Raw genomic sequence first — 14973 nt, 5'->3', positions numbered from 1 at the left:
TATGCAGTACTGAGGATCAAACCTATTATCTCACATGTGCTAGGCAAGCACTCTACCACTGAGAATCAGTCCCAGCCCCTGTTTCTTTTTATTCCTCAATGTTTCTCAAGCTTTCTCATGGTTATATTTGCATAGTATCTTTTTCTTTATTACCCCCCCCCCCCCCACTGGGATTGAAAAAGTTTGAGTGCACACGCTAGGCGAGTGCTCTAGCACTGAGTTACATTCCTAGCCTGTTTCTCTTTGTTCTGAGACAAGTCTTACTTAGTTGCCAAGGCTGGCCTTGAACTTGCAATCTCTTACCTCAGTCTCCTGAGTAGCTGGGATTAGTCATGTGCTATCTCACCTAGCTTGTAGATTTCTTGCTATCCTTTAACTTTTGACCTGTTTTTGACTTTTATTTTATTATTGTCACTTTTATTTGTGGTGTTTGGGATCAAACTGAGGACCTCATGTATGCTAAGTGAACACTCTACCATTGATGCCCACCCCTGATTTTGATTTTAAAGCTTATCTTTTATAGATAATACTTAGTGAGATCTTGCTTTTTAATCCAATCTGATAATTGCATTTTGTTTAAAATGTTTATATTTGCTTTTACCATTTCTGTATTATGATCATGAATTTAATTAAATTAGAACTGCCTTTGTACTTGGTGTTTTCTATACATCTCATCTTTTGTTGTTGTTCTGATTTTCCTTTCCTATATTTGTATCATTCAAATATTTATTTGTTTGTTTGCTTATTTATTTATTGTGCCAGAGATTCAACCCAGGGCCTTGCACATGCTTGGCAAGTGTCTACCACTCAGCTCAACCCTAGCCATCATACAAATAATTTTTAGTTTTGTATTTTAATTCATCTATTGGCTTTTGAAGTGTGTGTGTGTGTGTGTGTGTGTGTGTGTGTGTGTGTGACAAAATTTATAATGAGTACAGCTGCTGCAGACATAATGTTCTTCAGAAACATGAAAATTGTAAAAACTACAAAAGATTATAAAAAGCTTAGAATTATTATCTACATTCCAAAAATCTAACTTCTCTTAATATATATATGGAATTCTACAACACTGAGTGAAATAAAACACAAAATTATACTTGTAGTAGTCTGATTTTTATATTTTATGAAGTTTATTGTTTTCCCTAAGAACTAATATATCATATTTATGGAATGCATGCTTATTTGGTAACATGATAAAGAAGAAGTGATGATTACTGTAAAAATCAAGATAGCAGCTATTGTCAGTGTTCTGTTTCTTATCCTAGGTGGTGATTTCATGAGCCATCACTTTGTAATTATTTAAGTATTTATTTGTGTTTTGTTCACTGTTTAGTTTCTTGTATTTTTCCAAAGGTAGGGTCTACTAAAAGAAAAAGGAGAAAATAAACACCTTAGTCAATTTCTAGAAGCTCTACTCTAATTTTAAGTCTGTTGGTAACAAGCTGTGGCAAGTAACTAACATGTTGACTAAAAGAGTCAAGCCTTTTCATTTCTTTTGACTCTGACCTATAAAAGGAGGGAATTATAGGTGATTGCTGGCAAGTTATTTATTTATTTTTTTTTTAAAGGAAGTAGAATCTTACTATATACCCTGGCTGGTCTTGAATTCCTGAGTTCCATGGGCCCCCCTCTCTCAGACTCCTAAGAAACTCAATAGTACACTCAACTGTACCTGCTCTATTTTTTTTTTAATCAGGTTTATTGAGATTTAATTTATAAACACAAATTTATTTAAGTACCAAAATCTTTTTGTCAAATTTCAAAAATTGACAGCAACTTAAGAGAGGTTAGATTTTTGGAATGTAGATAATAATTCTAAGCTTTTTATAATCTTGTAGTTTTTACAATTTCATGTTTCTGAAGAACATTATGTCTGTAGCAGCTGTATTCATTATAAATTTTGTCAATTCCTCTACCATAGAAGATCTCTTAGACTCTCTGCTCAGAAGGATTTGGAGCAAAAAGAAAAACGTCATGTTCAAATGAAAGCAAAGAGATGTGCCACTCCCGTAATCAGTGAAATACCACCTTCCAAAAGAATGAAAGTGTAAGTAGCCTGAGTGTCTAACTGCTGAGAGCAGACGTACTGTGTGTGCCTTGTTTACCACCTGTAAGGTTAATTTCTTTCCGAGGGAATAGGGTACAAGTAAAATATGTACATCCGCAATATGTTTGGTGCACCTGGATCTGGGGAAGCTTAAAGCTGTGACCATGATGAGGTAAATTGTTATATGCACCCTGGAGGATGTCAAATCTGCCTTTGGCACAGATATTATTTCTGTTTGATTCCCTGTCTAAGAGCAAGCTGAATATATAGTGTTGGTTCTTATTTTTACCAGTTAGGAATGTATTTTGCTGTAAGTCATGGTCTATTCAGCTGAAATGTTTAAATAATAGTGATTTATTTGCTTTACAAAGTAGTTTGCTGCTGGCTTTGGTTCAGTGGGTAAATAATGCCAGGGCTAGCATCTCTGATTCTTAGCTTTTTTTTTTTTTTTTTTCATACTTGTGGCTCAAGGTGGCTGCTGTTTCTCAGCTTTTTCCTTTTGCTTCTTGCCACATTATCACAAGGTAGCTGCTGTATCACATCCATTTTCAAGAGAAGGAGTACAGTAATGGAAGGAAAATGAAATCTTTCCCAGAAGCCTTTGAATTGTATTTTAGTTGCCAGACTACTACCTTGACCCCTTAGTTGCAGTGGAGTCTATTAAAGCAAGTTCAGCACTTACTGGTAGTAGCTTTGGTATATTGGTAATTCCTCCCAAATTGGGGTTTTATTAATAAGAAAGAGATGGAATAGATATTAGGAAGGGGATTAGGTGTCTGCCATTTGTTCATTTGATGATGAGCTGATAGAAAGAGTCCCATCTTACTCTACCGAATCACCGCTGGTCAACCTTTACCTTGACCTCTGTTGATTTTTTCAAAGTTTATTCCCTGGAACCTTTGGTATATATGTTCAGATGATACTATTGAAAGAATTATGTGGTTGATACATGCTTACCATCTTAAAAATGAGAAAATTTAAGCCACGTGGTAGATTTGGAGAGGAGGATGGTGTGGCATATGCTTTAGGACATTGAGAATATATTTTGTGTCCTTCTGAACTTAAGTTCTACCAACAAAAAGAAACCAGAGGAAGAGGAAGGAGGCAGTTCTCAAGATACTTCTCAAAAGACTGAATCTTCCTCAGAGAAAGTCAAGGGCAGACATACTATGACTTGCACACCATTCATAAAGTAAGTTTCCCTATTTATATTTTAGAGCAAATAGATTCCATTTACAAAAAGGTACATCCTCATTCCATTTGGTGCTCCTGGAGCTTGGGAAACTCCTCTAAAGTTGTGACCAGGGCAAAGTGAATTGTTACTAGTGTTCTGGAGGGTGCTTATACTTTAAATAATGAGAAAAATATGCTATTAAAGCAAATTTAAAATATAGAAGGAAAAGGTAAAGATTCTTACTACATACATTGAACAGTTTTAATTTTTTTAAGTTGTAGATGGACACAATATGTTTATTTTTATTTGGTGCTGAGAATCGAACCCAGGGCCTCACGCATGTGAGGCAAGTCCTTTATCACTGAGCTACAACCCCAGCCCAACAATTTTCATTTTTAAAAGCTCCCTTGTTTTTATTTATACGCGGTGCTGAGATTCGAACCCAGGGCCTCACACATACCAGGCAAGCACTCTACCACTGAACCACGATCCCAGCCCCGCTCCCTTTGGCCTTTATCTAAGTAGATACACATACTTTCATAACTGTTAATAAAGAACTTTTGGGTTCTGTTTTATTCACTTGCCATGACATAGTTCAATCATGCCTGCTTGCCTTGTTTCCCTCCCCTCTTTTCCTCCCTTCCTCTAGTCCTCCCTCTCTCTTCTTTTCTTTCCCTTCCTTTCTTTTTTCCTTACTTCCTTTTTTTTTTTTTTTTTGTGGTACTGGGATACTGGGGATTCAACCCAGAGCTTTGTGCATGCAAGGCAAGCACTCTACCAACTGAGCTATATCCCCAACTCCTTACTTCCTTTTATTGGGAATTGAACCCAGGGGCACTCTCTACCACTATTTTCCAGTCCTAGTCCTTTTAATTTTTTTATTTTGAGACAGAGTCTCACTAAGTTGCCCAGGCTGGCCTCAGACTTTCTTTTTTTAAAAATTTTTTTCTTAGTTGTAGATGGACACAATAACTTTGTTTGATTTATTTATTTTTATGTGATGCTAAATGTACAAGGCAAGCGCTCCACCACTGAGCTACAACCCCAGCCCCTGGCCTTAGACTTTTAATCCTACTGTCTCAGCCTCCTGAGTCTCTGGGATTATAGGCATGTGGCACTGAACCTGGCTAAATAATTTTTTAAAAAATTCATATAGGTAAGAAATGAAATGACAGGGTTGAGATTTGAACCCCGGTTGACTTTGCTTCTGTCTTCTCTATTACACTTACGTATTCTTTGTTATATTTGTTGGTAAATATTTTCCCTATTCTTGTTTTTTTTCTTCAATATTGGGAATCAAGCCAAGGTCTTGCAGATACTAGGCAAGCACTATACCTCTGAGCTACATCCCCAGTCCTCTTTTTTTCCCATTCTACTGTTTTTTGTTTTTGGGTTTTTTTTAGTTGTAGATGGACACAATACCTTTATTTTATTTATTTTTATTTCTATGTGGTATTGAGGTTCAAACCCGTGCCTCACATGTGCTATGCAAAATGTTCTACAGCCTCACTGTTCTACTGGATTTTTTTTTTTTTTTTTAGTTGTAGGTGGACACACTATCTTTATTTAATTTAATTTATTTATTTATATATTTTTTAATGTGGTACCCGGGATCGAACCCAGTGCCTCACTCATGCTAGGCAAGTGCTCTACCACTGAGCCACAACCTCGTTCCTGGATTTTTAAATTAAATTTTTTATATGGCATAAAAGCTAATCATTGCGCAGATTTGTGAGTCTTTTATAGTCTGTTTTAACTATATTTTTTCTGAAAAATTTTTAAATTTTGAAGTATGCATATTTTTTATAGTGTTATCTGATTAAGCCAATATCTGCTTATTAGATAATATTTTTGGATTTTTTAATTTTTTTTTTTAAGATAGAGTGAGAGAGGGGGAGAGAGAGAGAGAGAGAATTTTAATATTTGTTTTTTAGTTCTCGGCGGACACAACATCTTTGTTGGTATGTGGTGCTGAGGATCGAACCCAGGCCGCACGCATGCCAGGCAAGCGCGCTACCGCTTGAGCCACATCCCCAGCCCAATATTTTTGGATTTTGATGCTTACTTATCATAGATTAAAAACAGTCTATATAATACCTTTAAGTTCTTGTGAATCATTGGGCCTCTTTCTCCTCTCATCTCTTTTAATGATTTCCCTTTAGGCAGAAGGTTTTAAAAAGTACTGAGGAGCAAGAGTTGGAGAAGAGAATGAAAATGCAGCAGGAAGTAGTGGAGATGCGGAAAAAGAATGAAGAATACAAGAAACTTGCTCTTGCAGGAGCAGGTCAGCTTGGCTCTTGTTGAGACTAATTTTTGAGGGGTGCTTTTTATAATCTTGGTAGGGTTTTCTGAGGTCTCTAAAGCAAAAAAAGGCTTTCTTGGTAGTCATCACTAAAGGCTGGGTGTATTAAAAGACTGGACATGAATTCCATTTATATCCCAATGATTATTCCATAAAACATTTTATCTGCATTAGCCCTTCCTTAGGTGTGCTATTCTTCCTCTTTGTATTAGAAAAAGAAGGAACTATGATTGAGACAAAAGGCAAAATAATTATACAGGCCAGTTTGTTGTTGTTTCTTCCTTTTATCGTAAAGGCAAAAAGAGCTGAGTCAACTTCACTTGTAGCTGTGGAGGAAAAGTATAACTGAGGGAAAAGATTACAGTTTTGCTTTACTTTGACATAGATTTATTAAGTCAAAACTAAAGAGTCTGCTTACTGGGTTGAAAAAGCAACCATGGAGTTTATAAGGTTTACTTCTTAGGGATGCTAAGTTTGCGTTTAAAGTCATTGTATAGGGAGTGATAGTGTAGCTTAGTAGCAGAGCACTTGACTAGCATATGTGGGGTTCTAGGTTCAGTCTCTAGCACCCCACACACAAAAAAGATCAGTCCATAGCTTTTCCTATCAAAAGTATTCTAGTAATTTTTTCTCCAGAGTAATGATTATACCTAGGAAATGGGATTCTTCCCTTTGCTTGTATCTGACCAAAGGGCTTCAAACCCAGTAGGACTTAATAAACATGACATGTGTTAGTGTCCCTGAGGACTGTTTTCAGTTCCAGGTTACATGTAGATAGTAAACAGTTAGATCCATGGTAATAGGAATACCAAAAGGATTAGTGTAAAAGAGGATTTAATGATGTTCTGTATTCTTTTTGTGTTAGGGGAGGTGGGTAATGGGGATCGAGCCCAGCAGTGCTTTACTACTGAACTATATCTCCAGTCCCTTTTTATTTTTATTTTTTGAGACAGTTTCTTGCTGAGTTGCCAAGGCTGTCCTCAGCTTTGTGATTCTCTTGCCTCAGTCTCCTGAATTGCTGGGATTATAAGCAGGAGCTACTGCACTCAACTGATGTTCTCTATTCTTTTTTTCTTTTTTTTTTTTTAGAGAGAGAGAGAGAGAATTTTAATATTTATTTATTTTTTAGTTTTTCTTTTTTTTTTTTTTGCGGACACAACATCTTTGTATGTGGTGCTGACGATCGAACCCGGGCCACACGCATGCCAGGCGAGCACGCTACCGCTTGAGCCACATCCCCAGCCCGATGTTCTCTATTCTTAATGTTATCTCTGTTTTACTCTGCTTCTCACTTAGGGCAACCTGTGAAGAAATCAGTGAGCCAAGTAACTAAATCAGTTGACTTCCACTTCCGCACAGATGAGCGAATCAAACAGCACCCTAAGAACCAGGAGGAGTATAAGGAAGTAAACTTTGTATCTGAACTTCGAAAGCATCCTTCATCTCCTGTATGTTGATAAATTAATTCAGTTAAGACTTCAAGTGTAGCATTTGTGGTCACTTTTCACAGTAGTACAATTCAGAGAAGTATATATTTTGAATTTAAGTAAATCTTTTGTAAACTGTGTGGCCTTGGATAAATCATTCCTTCCTGGGAACTATCTTACTAAGTTGCTCTGAAAATTTAATTGAGAAGATGCATAAAGCACATTCAGTTTGAGAAACTGAAGGTATAGGCATTTTTACTGTCATAAAATTCTTGACAGACTCTTACATTTGCAAAATTTTATACAAAATATAAGAGGGGTTATGGGGAAAATGAGGTTGGGGCAGATCACTCAAATTCTATTTAATAAAATTATTATTTATTAAAATTATTTATTAAATATTTATTAAATAATAATAATTCAAAAATTCTAGAACTAATAATCTACTCTCATTTGTAGTTGGCATCATTAGTTTTTTTAATTATTTCTTTTTTTTAAAGATGGACACAATATCTTTATTTATTTATTTTAAATATTTTTATTAGTTATTGATGGGCCTTTATTTATTTATTTGTATGTGGTGCTGATAATCAAACCCAGGGCCTCACACATGCAAGCGCTCTACCACTGAACCACAGACCCAGCCATATTTATTTATTTTTTTATGTGGTGCTGAGGATCGAACCCAGTGCCTCACAAGTGCGAGGCAAGTGCTCTACTGCTGAGCTATAACCCCAGCCCCTGGCATTATCAGTTTGTTTGTTGTTGTTTTGTTTTTGTTTTTGTTTTTTAAATATTTTTTAGTTGTAAATGGACATTTTAAAATTTTATTTATATGTGGTGCTGAGGATTGAACCCATGGCCTTACACATGCCAGGCAAGTGCTCTACCACTGAGCCACAACTCCAGAGCATAATCAGTTTTTAAAGTCGGTCAGTTTTTTTTTTTTTTTTTTTTTTTTTTTGTGGTTGTAGATGGACAGAATGCCTTTATTTGTTTATTTTTATGTGGTGCTGAGGATCAAATTCAGTGCCTTACACATGCAAGGCACGCGCTACAGCCCCAGACCAGTCTTTTGCAGTCTTAAACCCTGAATTTGTGTTCCTTTTAAGATATATCCTTAAACTTTTTCTTCCTGTCAGAGACTAGTTTTATTAAAATTAGTGATTTAAGGAGTAGGCTTTTTCATCAGTCACCTGCCTGACCTGATGCAGACCCAGAGCCTGGTCAATTGACTTTAAAGGGTTTGGGTAGGATGCCTTTGCAGCATTTTTTCCCCCATTGAATTCTAAGAAAGTTTGGTCTTGATTAGTTCAAAATACTCACATGCTTGGGAAAACTAAGTGCTATTGCAAAAAAATAATAATAATAATTGGTTAAATGCTAGATTTTTTTTTTTTTTTTAAATAACGGGAGATTAGTGCAGTGGTGCATGGGTATAATGCCAGCTACTTGGGAGACTGAGGCAGAAGGAGTGCAGTTTTAAGGCCAGCTTCCATAACTTAGTAAGACCCTGTCCCAGATTTAAAAAGCCAAAAAACAAAAAGGGAGCTGGGAATGTAGCTCAATGGTATTACACAGTTTATTTATTCATTCATTCTTGGAGTTCTGGGGATCGAACCCAGGGGCACTCTATACTGAGCTACATTCCTAGCCCTTTTTTATTGAGACAGGTTCTTGCTAAGTTGCTGAGGTTCACCTCAAACCTGGAACCTTCTTACCTCAGCCTCCTGAGTTTGCTGAGATTTCAGGTGTTCACCTCCATGCCAGGCTTATATTTTTATTATTTGTGCAGAATATATGCCTTATGGTAGATCTGTGCTCTTTTATTATTATATTTATTATAACATTTTGTTTGTGGAACAACTTTTCTTTTCATAGGCTCATGTGCTTAAGGGATGTACCATTACAAAGCCTTTTAACCTCTCCCAAGGAAAGAAGAGAACATTTGATGAAGCAGCTTCTACATATGTGCCCCTTGCACAGCAAGTTGAAGCCTTCCATAAACGAACTCCTAACAGATATCATTTGAGGAGCAAGAAGGAAGATTTTAGTAAGTTTTCTACTAATAAAATTGGCTGGAGCCTTCTCCTAGAATTCTTCACATAGGTGGAGTGGTTGTTCTTTAAAAGGAGGATGAAGAGTGAATAGTGTGAGTTCAAATGCTGGTGGGTTTCTGGGTTTGGCGGTGATCTGATGAATGGGTTCTAATCTAATAGGTTCTATCTTTATGAAAACAATTTCTAAACTAAGCCTAAAGTGTGGAGGTATTATAAAATAGTTGTCAACGAGAGACTAGGGCTAGTATTCTAGATAAAACAGAATGTGATCATTTTGTTTTTGAGCTCTCTAAAATTTTTATATCCTTGCATAGGCATTGTTTAGCACTGTATTAGATAACCACAAGAGTTCCTTTATAAAATATAGCATTTCTTCTTTGGTACCAGGGATTCAACCCTAAGGGTACTTATCCTCAGAGCCACATCCCCAGTCTTTTTATTTATTTATTTATTTTTTTGAGACAGGGTCTCATTAAGTTGCTGAGGCTGGCTTTGAACTTGTGATCCTCTTGCCTCAACCTCCTGAGCTGCTTGGATATTACAGGCATGTGTCTCTACACCTGGCTATGTATATACAGTGTTTCTTTTCTTTTTTTTAGAGAGAGAGAGAGAGAGAATTTTTTAATATTTATTTATTTGTTTAGTTTTCGGCAGACACAACATCTCTGTATGTGGTGCTGAGGATCGAACCCGGGCTGCACGCATGCCAGGCAAGCAAGCGCGCTACCGCTTCAGCCACATCCCCAGCCCCATGTTTCTTTTCTTTTTTTTTTTTTTTTTTTTTTAAGGAGGTACTTGAGATTGAACCCAGGAGCACTTTACCCCTGAGCTACATTCCTGTCCCTTTTTATTTTTTATTTTGAGACAAGATCTTGCTAAGTTGCTTAGGGCCTTGCTAAATTGCTAAGGCTGGCTTTGAACTTGCAGTCTTCCTGCCTCACCCTCCCAAATTGCTGGGATTACAGGCATGCTCCACTGTGCCTTACCATACAGCATTTCTTAATGTTTTCATTTTGTCAGATTTTATATTATGAGAATAATGAAAAAAAATTTGGGGGGGTTGTTACTGAGGATGTATCCTTACTCATGCTGGGCAAGTGCTCTACCGTAAAGTTATAAACCCAGCCTTTTTTTGTTGTTTGTTTTGAGACAGGGTCTCATTAAGTTGCCATGGCTAGCCTTGAAATTGAGATCCTTGCTTGTCATGGTGGCAACCCCTATAATCCCAGTGGGGAGAGGCTGAGGCAGGAGGATAGGGACTTCAAAGCCAGCTTCAGAAACGGCGAGGTGAGACCCTGTTTGTAAATAAAATACAGAGTAGGATTGGGGATGTGGCTCAGTTGTTAAGTGCTCCTCAGTTCAATCCCCAGTACCTCCCTTCCCATAAAAAAAATAAATTGGGATCCTCTTGCCTCAGTTTTCTGAGTAGGGTTATAGGCATATGCCACTGTGCCCAGCAAAATATCATTTTTTTTTATCCCTATGGAAATTTAAATATAAAACTTGGCTTCTCAAATAATATATGACGGTAAGATTTAATCTGATATGTCCTGTTCTTAGAATCCTAGTTGTGGCAAATGGAAACAAAAATCTATTTTATACACATTTTACTTTATACAGATTAATTAAATTATGCTTGTACTAAAAAAAATTAAAAAATTATATGTATTTAAATTTTTTTTTTTAAGTTGTAGATGGGCACAATACCTTTATTTTATTACTTCTTTTTTTTACTGATGCTTTGATATATGGTTTTGGGAAATTTATAAAACTGAGATTCATTTCTTGAGCTTTGTAAAGGTCTTGTTTTTAAAGCTAGATTAAAGAAATCTTAATTGTCAATGACAGAAATAGAAAATGCAGCCTGGTGGATTGCCAACAAACCCATCAGACTTGAATGGATATTAGATTTAGAAGATGACAGGAATTTAATTTACCAAAAGGCCACCCCTCAATAAATAGTGATAATAAGAAGGGAGTATTTGTTAAATAGTCTGACAGAGCAGAGCTGAGTGGGGAGGGCTAGCCACTCTGATTTTATTCATCTTTGGGCTCCCTAGTTGAGTCAGCACTTATAGGTACAGTAGATCTTAGGAAACGAGTGAATATCTAATCTTGCTTTATAGATGTGTTACCTTCCAAATCATCTGTGACCAAGATGTCCAGAGACCCACAAACTCCCTTACTACAAACCAAATACCGGGCAAGGCCTGTTACCTACAAAAGTGCAGCGGAACAGGAAGCTGAGGAGCTTGAGAAACTGCAGCAGTAAGTCTCACTGGCAGTATCTGAGGAAAGCTTCCAAGGACTGCCTGCTTTCCTCTCAGTTCTTAAAAAATTAAAAAAAAAAAAAAAAAAAAACTTTTTTAATACTAGGGATTGAACCCAGGGGTACTTTACAAACACTTAGCTACATCCCTATTCATTTTTATTTTTGAGAAAGTGTCTCATTAAGTTGCTGAGGATCTCACTAAATTGTGATCCTCCTGCTTTGTCCTCCTGAGTTGCTGGGATTGCAGGCTTGTGCCACTGTACCTGGCTTTCTCTTTGTTCTATAAGAATGATAGTTGCTGTTTTCTTTTCATGAAACTCTTGTAGGCTCTGTAGGCTGTGTATCTGCCTCTATGATTAAAGTCCTGAAAGTGGGAATATGCAGATGTCCTGATAAAAATCTAATGCATAGGTTGGAATAGGAGAGCTTCTTACAATTCTAATTAAGAAATGTCCTGTTTGTGGCTACTTAAGAGATTTTTACAATTATTAGTGGAGCAAACTGGAACTTAATAAGGTTAGCATTGGAACTTCTATATATTTGTTTTATTCCTATTTGTGCCTCTTTTGAGGGAGGAGAAGCTCCTCTGTGAAGAGAAGTCCAGTCTTAAAAGTGGAAATGTTGAGACTGTCTCATTGTTCTATACTTGAGAAGTAAAGATAATGACTTTAGAGAGAGAATGGAAATTTTATCATGTATGATTGGTCATCTTAGTGATGATTATTTTTTGTTTTTGCTTCACTTTGTTGTTTGTGTAGTTTATTTATTTATTTATTTGTGGTTGTCATTAAACTCTCACAGATATAAATTCAAAGCACGTGAACTAGATCCCAGAATTCTTGAAGGTGGGCCTATCTTGCCCAAGAAACCACCTGTGAAACCACCCACTCAGCCTGTTGGCTTTGATTTGGAAATTGAGAAAAGAATCCAGGAGCGAGAGCCAAAGAAAAAATCAGAGGATGAATGCTTTGAATTTCATTCCAGACCTTGTCCTACCAAGATCTTGGAAGATGTTGTGGTAAGAACAGTTGAGGCTTTGTGTGCTGGCCGAAGTGTTCTGCCTGTAGCTGAATATCTAACCATTCACAAACATACTAGTGGGTACTAAGAGCCGGACATTGTATTAGGAGCTGGGAATTTAAAGAGACGAAGCAGAAGTAGAATTTGCTCTTAGTACTTAAAGTCCAGTAAAGGAAGCGATATGCACTTAAATGATATAAAATGCAGAAGTGTTCAGAGAGATGACAGTTTAAAGTACTATAAGAATTCAGAGGAGAGAATTTTTTCATTCAGAAGGCTCAGGGAATGCTGTTTGCTGTGATAGTTAATGCTTGTGCTGTATGCCAGGCACTGCTCTCTGCCCTTCTCATATACAGTCATCCCTCAGTATCCATGGGGGATTGGTTACAGGACCCCCACAGATTCTCAGGTCTGCAGATGCTAAAGTCTCCTATATAGAATAGTGTAGTATTTTCATATAAACCACATGTATCCTATCATTTATTTTTTTGAGATTGGGTCTTACTATGTTGCTTAAGCCAGCCTTGAATTCCTGGCTCAAGTGATCTTGCTTCAACCTCCTGAGTGGGTGGAACTAGGGGCACATGCCATCACTCCTAGCTTACTGTTCTCTCTTCCTTGCTTTAGAGTCACCATGATTTTCAGTGAAACTACAAGTATTATACCTTTCATTGGGTACCTAGTTTTGTTTATTCTATTTTCTTAGCACTAAGTCAAAAACAAACTGAGATTATGTTTTCCAGGGCTTACAAGAATTAGGTTTATGCTTACAAATGGTTCTATCCCCCATATCCTCTTTTAGTTGAAAGCTTTTTAAATGTGAGACTTCTTTTCTATGTATAGTGCCTTCCCGGCTTTTTTGTTATGAACTCATACACCATAGGCCAAACTCTTATATATAGTGATTAGTCACTAAAAGTTGTGCCTTCTTTGTCATTAACTTCTTAGAAAACAATGTCCTGAATATGACAGGACAAAGGTAGGTTGACTGCACACCTCAGGACCTTAAGCCTGAAGGGCTCAACATGTTTGTTTTATACACTAGAAAATTGAGACCCAGAAAAGAGAAACTGTATCCTCAAATCTTTCATGACAGTCATCTGGTACCTTGCTTTTAATAGCATCTTTTTTGCTGGGCATGGTGGTGTATACCTGTAATCCCAGCAACTCTGAGGCAGGAAGACTTAAATTTTAAGGTCAGCCTCAGAAATTTAATAGACCTTGTTTCTAAACAAACAAACAAATAAATAAATAGGGGCTGGGGATGAAGCTGCAGTGGTAAATGCCCCTGGGTTTAATCCCCAGTAAGGGGGAGGGGGGCATCTTTTTCTCCTCCAAACTCCTGGCCTTTCCTCTCCTGTGTGCTTTGTTCTTTAATTCTCATGCCATGTTCTCAGTTTTTACTTTACCCTGGTTCCTTACATATCAACACTGGCTTTATGTATTTTAAAAATCAATTCACTTTGTAGCTTCAATGTTTGTATATATGTATGTGTTTGTGTATGTTTATTTATTTATGTACTGGAGGTTGAACCTCGGGGTACTTTACCACTGAGCTACATCCCCCGCCTTTACTTTATTTTTTTATTTTGAGACAGTCTTGCTGAGTTGCTTGCCATCCTCCTGCCTCAACCTCCCAAGTTGCTGGGATTACAGGCATGTGCCACTGCCCCCAACATTTTAAAGTAAATTTAAAGGAAACTTTTAAGCAAATACATAAATGGAAAACCTACCCCTTTCCCCTTGAATAACATAATAATGGTTAACACTTAATATAAAGCTTACTATATAACAGGATTTTATTCTAAGCTCTTTACTTTGTTTTTACATTTGAAAAATATATAATTTTTTCCTCAGGAAAAACAGGAAATTCGGGAAATACTACATTTTGCACCTCACATTGATTTGTAGTTGGTCCTAACCCTTTTTGGAATAGTTGCTGAAAATATTGGCTCTTTATCCAGAACCAGGGTATTCGCCCTGCTGATAGAATGTATGTGGACAATACTAGAAGATTGCATGTTTTTCCCTGAGAGAAGCATAAGACAAACAGAAGTTCTGGGGGAGCCATCTTTCCAAGTAGCCCCTCCCATTTCCATTTTGGAGGATTTGCCTGAACTATGCAGCCAGTTAGCACTTAAACGTGTGCCACTTCTTCCTGTAAATCAAAGGCCCCACTACTCCCCGCCCCCGACTTCCCAAATCATTGGGGCTCCCTAAGCCCTTGCTGTCCTGGACCCAAAATACCAACTAGGATTTGGCCTAAATTTCAGCAGTCCCACCTAGTGAGTTGGAAAGTGGGGCTTCTAAACATCAATTTATATATTTGCCTTATTTCTACAACCGAATTTGGAGAGAGAGGCATTTTGGTCACCTTAATTAGATTTTAATATTAATTAAAAACTATATAAAGTGCTTTTAGGTTCTTAAAGATAGACATGATATAAATAAATAGTTTATGATCAAGAACAATAAATACATAAGTAAAAATAGCTCTAGCAAGTTGACCTTCTAAGCTCTTTACTTTTACATAATAACTTATTTTCTCACAATCAGCCTATGAGATGAACACTGTAGGTACTTGCGTTAGTCCATTTTGCAGTGAGGAAGCAGAGATAAAATAACTAGCCAGTGGCAGAACTAGGATAGATAGTATGGCCCCAGAGTCCTC

The 14973-nt window shown here is 37.0% G+C and overlaps 1 protein-coding gene and 1 long non-coding RNA gene across 7 annotated transcripts in view; one reads left to right on the top strand and one right to left on the bottom strand.

Moving 5' to 3' along the window:
* The window catches only part of LOC308646268, a 51389-nt gene that overhangs the window by 10308 nt on the left and 26108 nt on the right, over positions 1 to 14973 (bottom strand). The gene's annotated exons all lie outside the window — the stretch shown is intronic.
* Positions 1 to 14973, top strand: part of TPX2 (TPX2 microtubule nucleation factor) — a 51026-nt gene that overhangs the window by 23118 nt on the left and 12935 nt on the right. For 5 of the 6 annotated variants that reach the window (XM_081288955.1, XM_081288956.1, XM_081288952.1 and 2 more), the window contains exons 6-12: positions 1922 to 2047; positions 3114 to 3239; positions 5384 to 5505; positions 6820 to 6971; positions 8832 to 9003; positions 11137 to 11278; positions 12084 to 12300. In XM_081288955.1, the coding sequence (XP_081145081.1) occupies positions 1922 to 2047; positions 3114 to 3239; positions 5384 to 5505; positions 6820 to 6971; positions 8832 to 9003; positions 11137 to 11278; positions 12084 to 12300 (1057 nt within the window). The remainder of the gene's footprint in view (positions 1 to 1921; positions 2048 to 3113; positions 3240 to 5383; positions 5506 to 6819; positions 6972 to 8831; positions 9004 to 11136; positions 11279 to 12083; positions 12301 to 14973) is intronic. The other variant, XM_081288957.1, reaches the window with a different exon arrangement.

The sequence above is a fragment of the Spermophilus citellus genome (genome assembly GCF_964194105.1).
Source record: "Spermophilus citellus genome assembly, chromosome: 4".
NCBI lineage: Eukaryota > Metazoa > Chordata > Mammalia > Rodentia > Sciuridae > Spermophilus > Spermophilus citellus.
The sequence above is the reverse complement of the archived record's forward strand: the minus strand, read 5'-3'. Positions and strand labels throughout refer to the sequence as shown.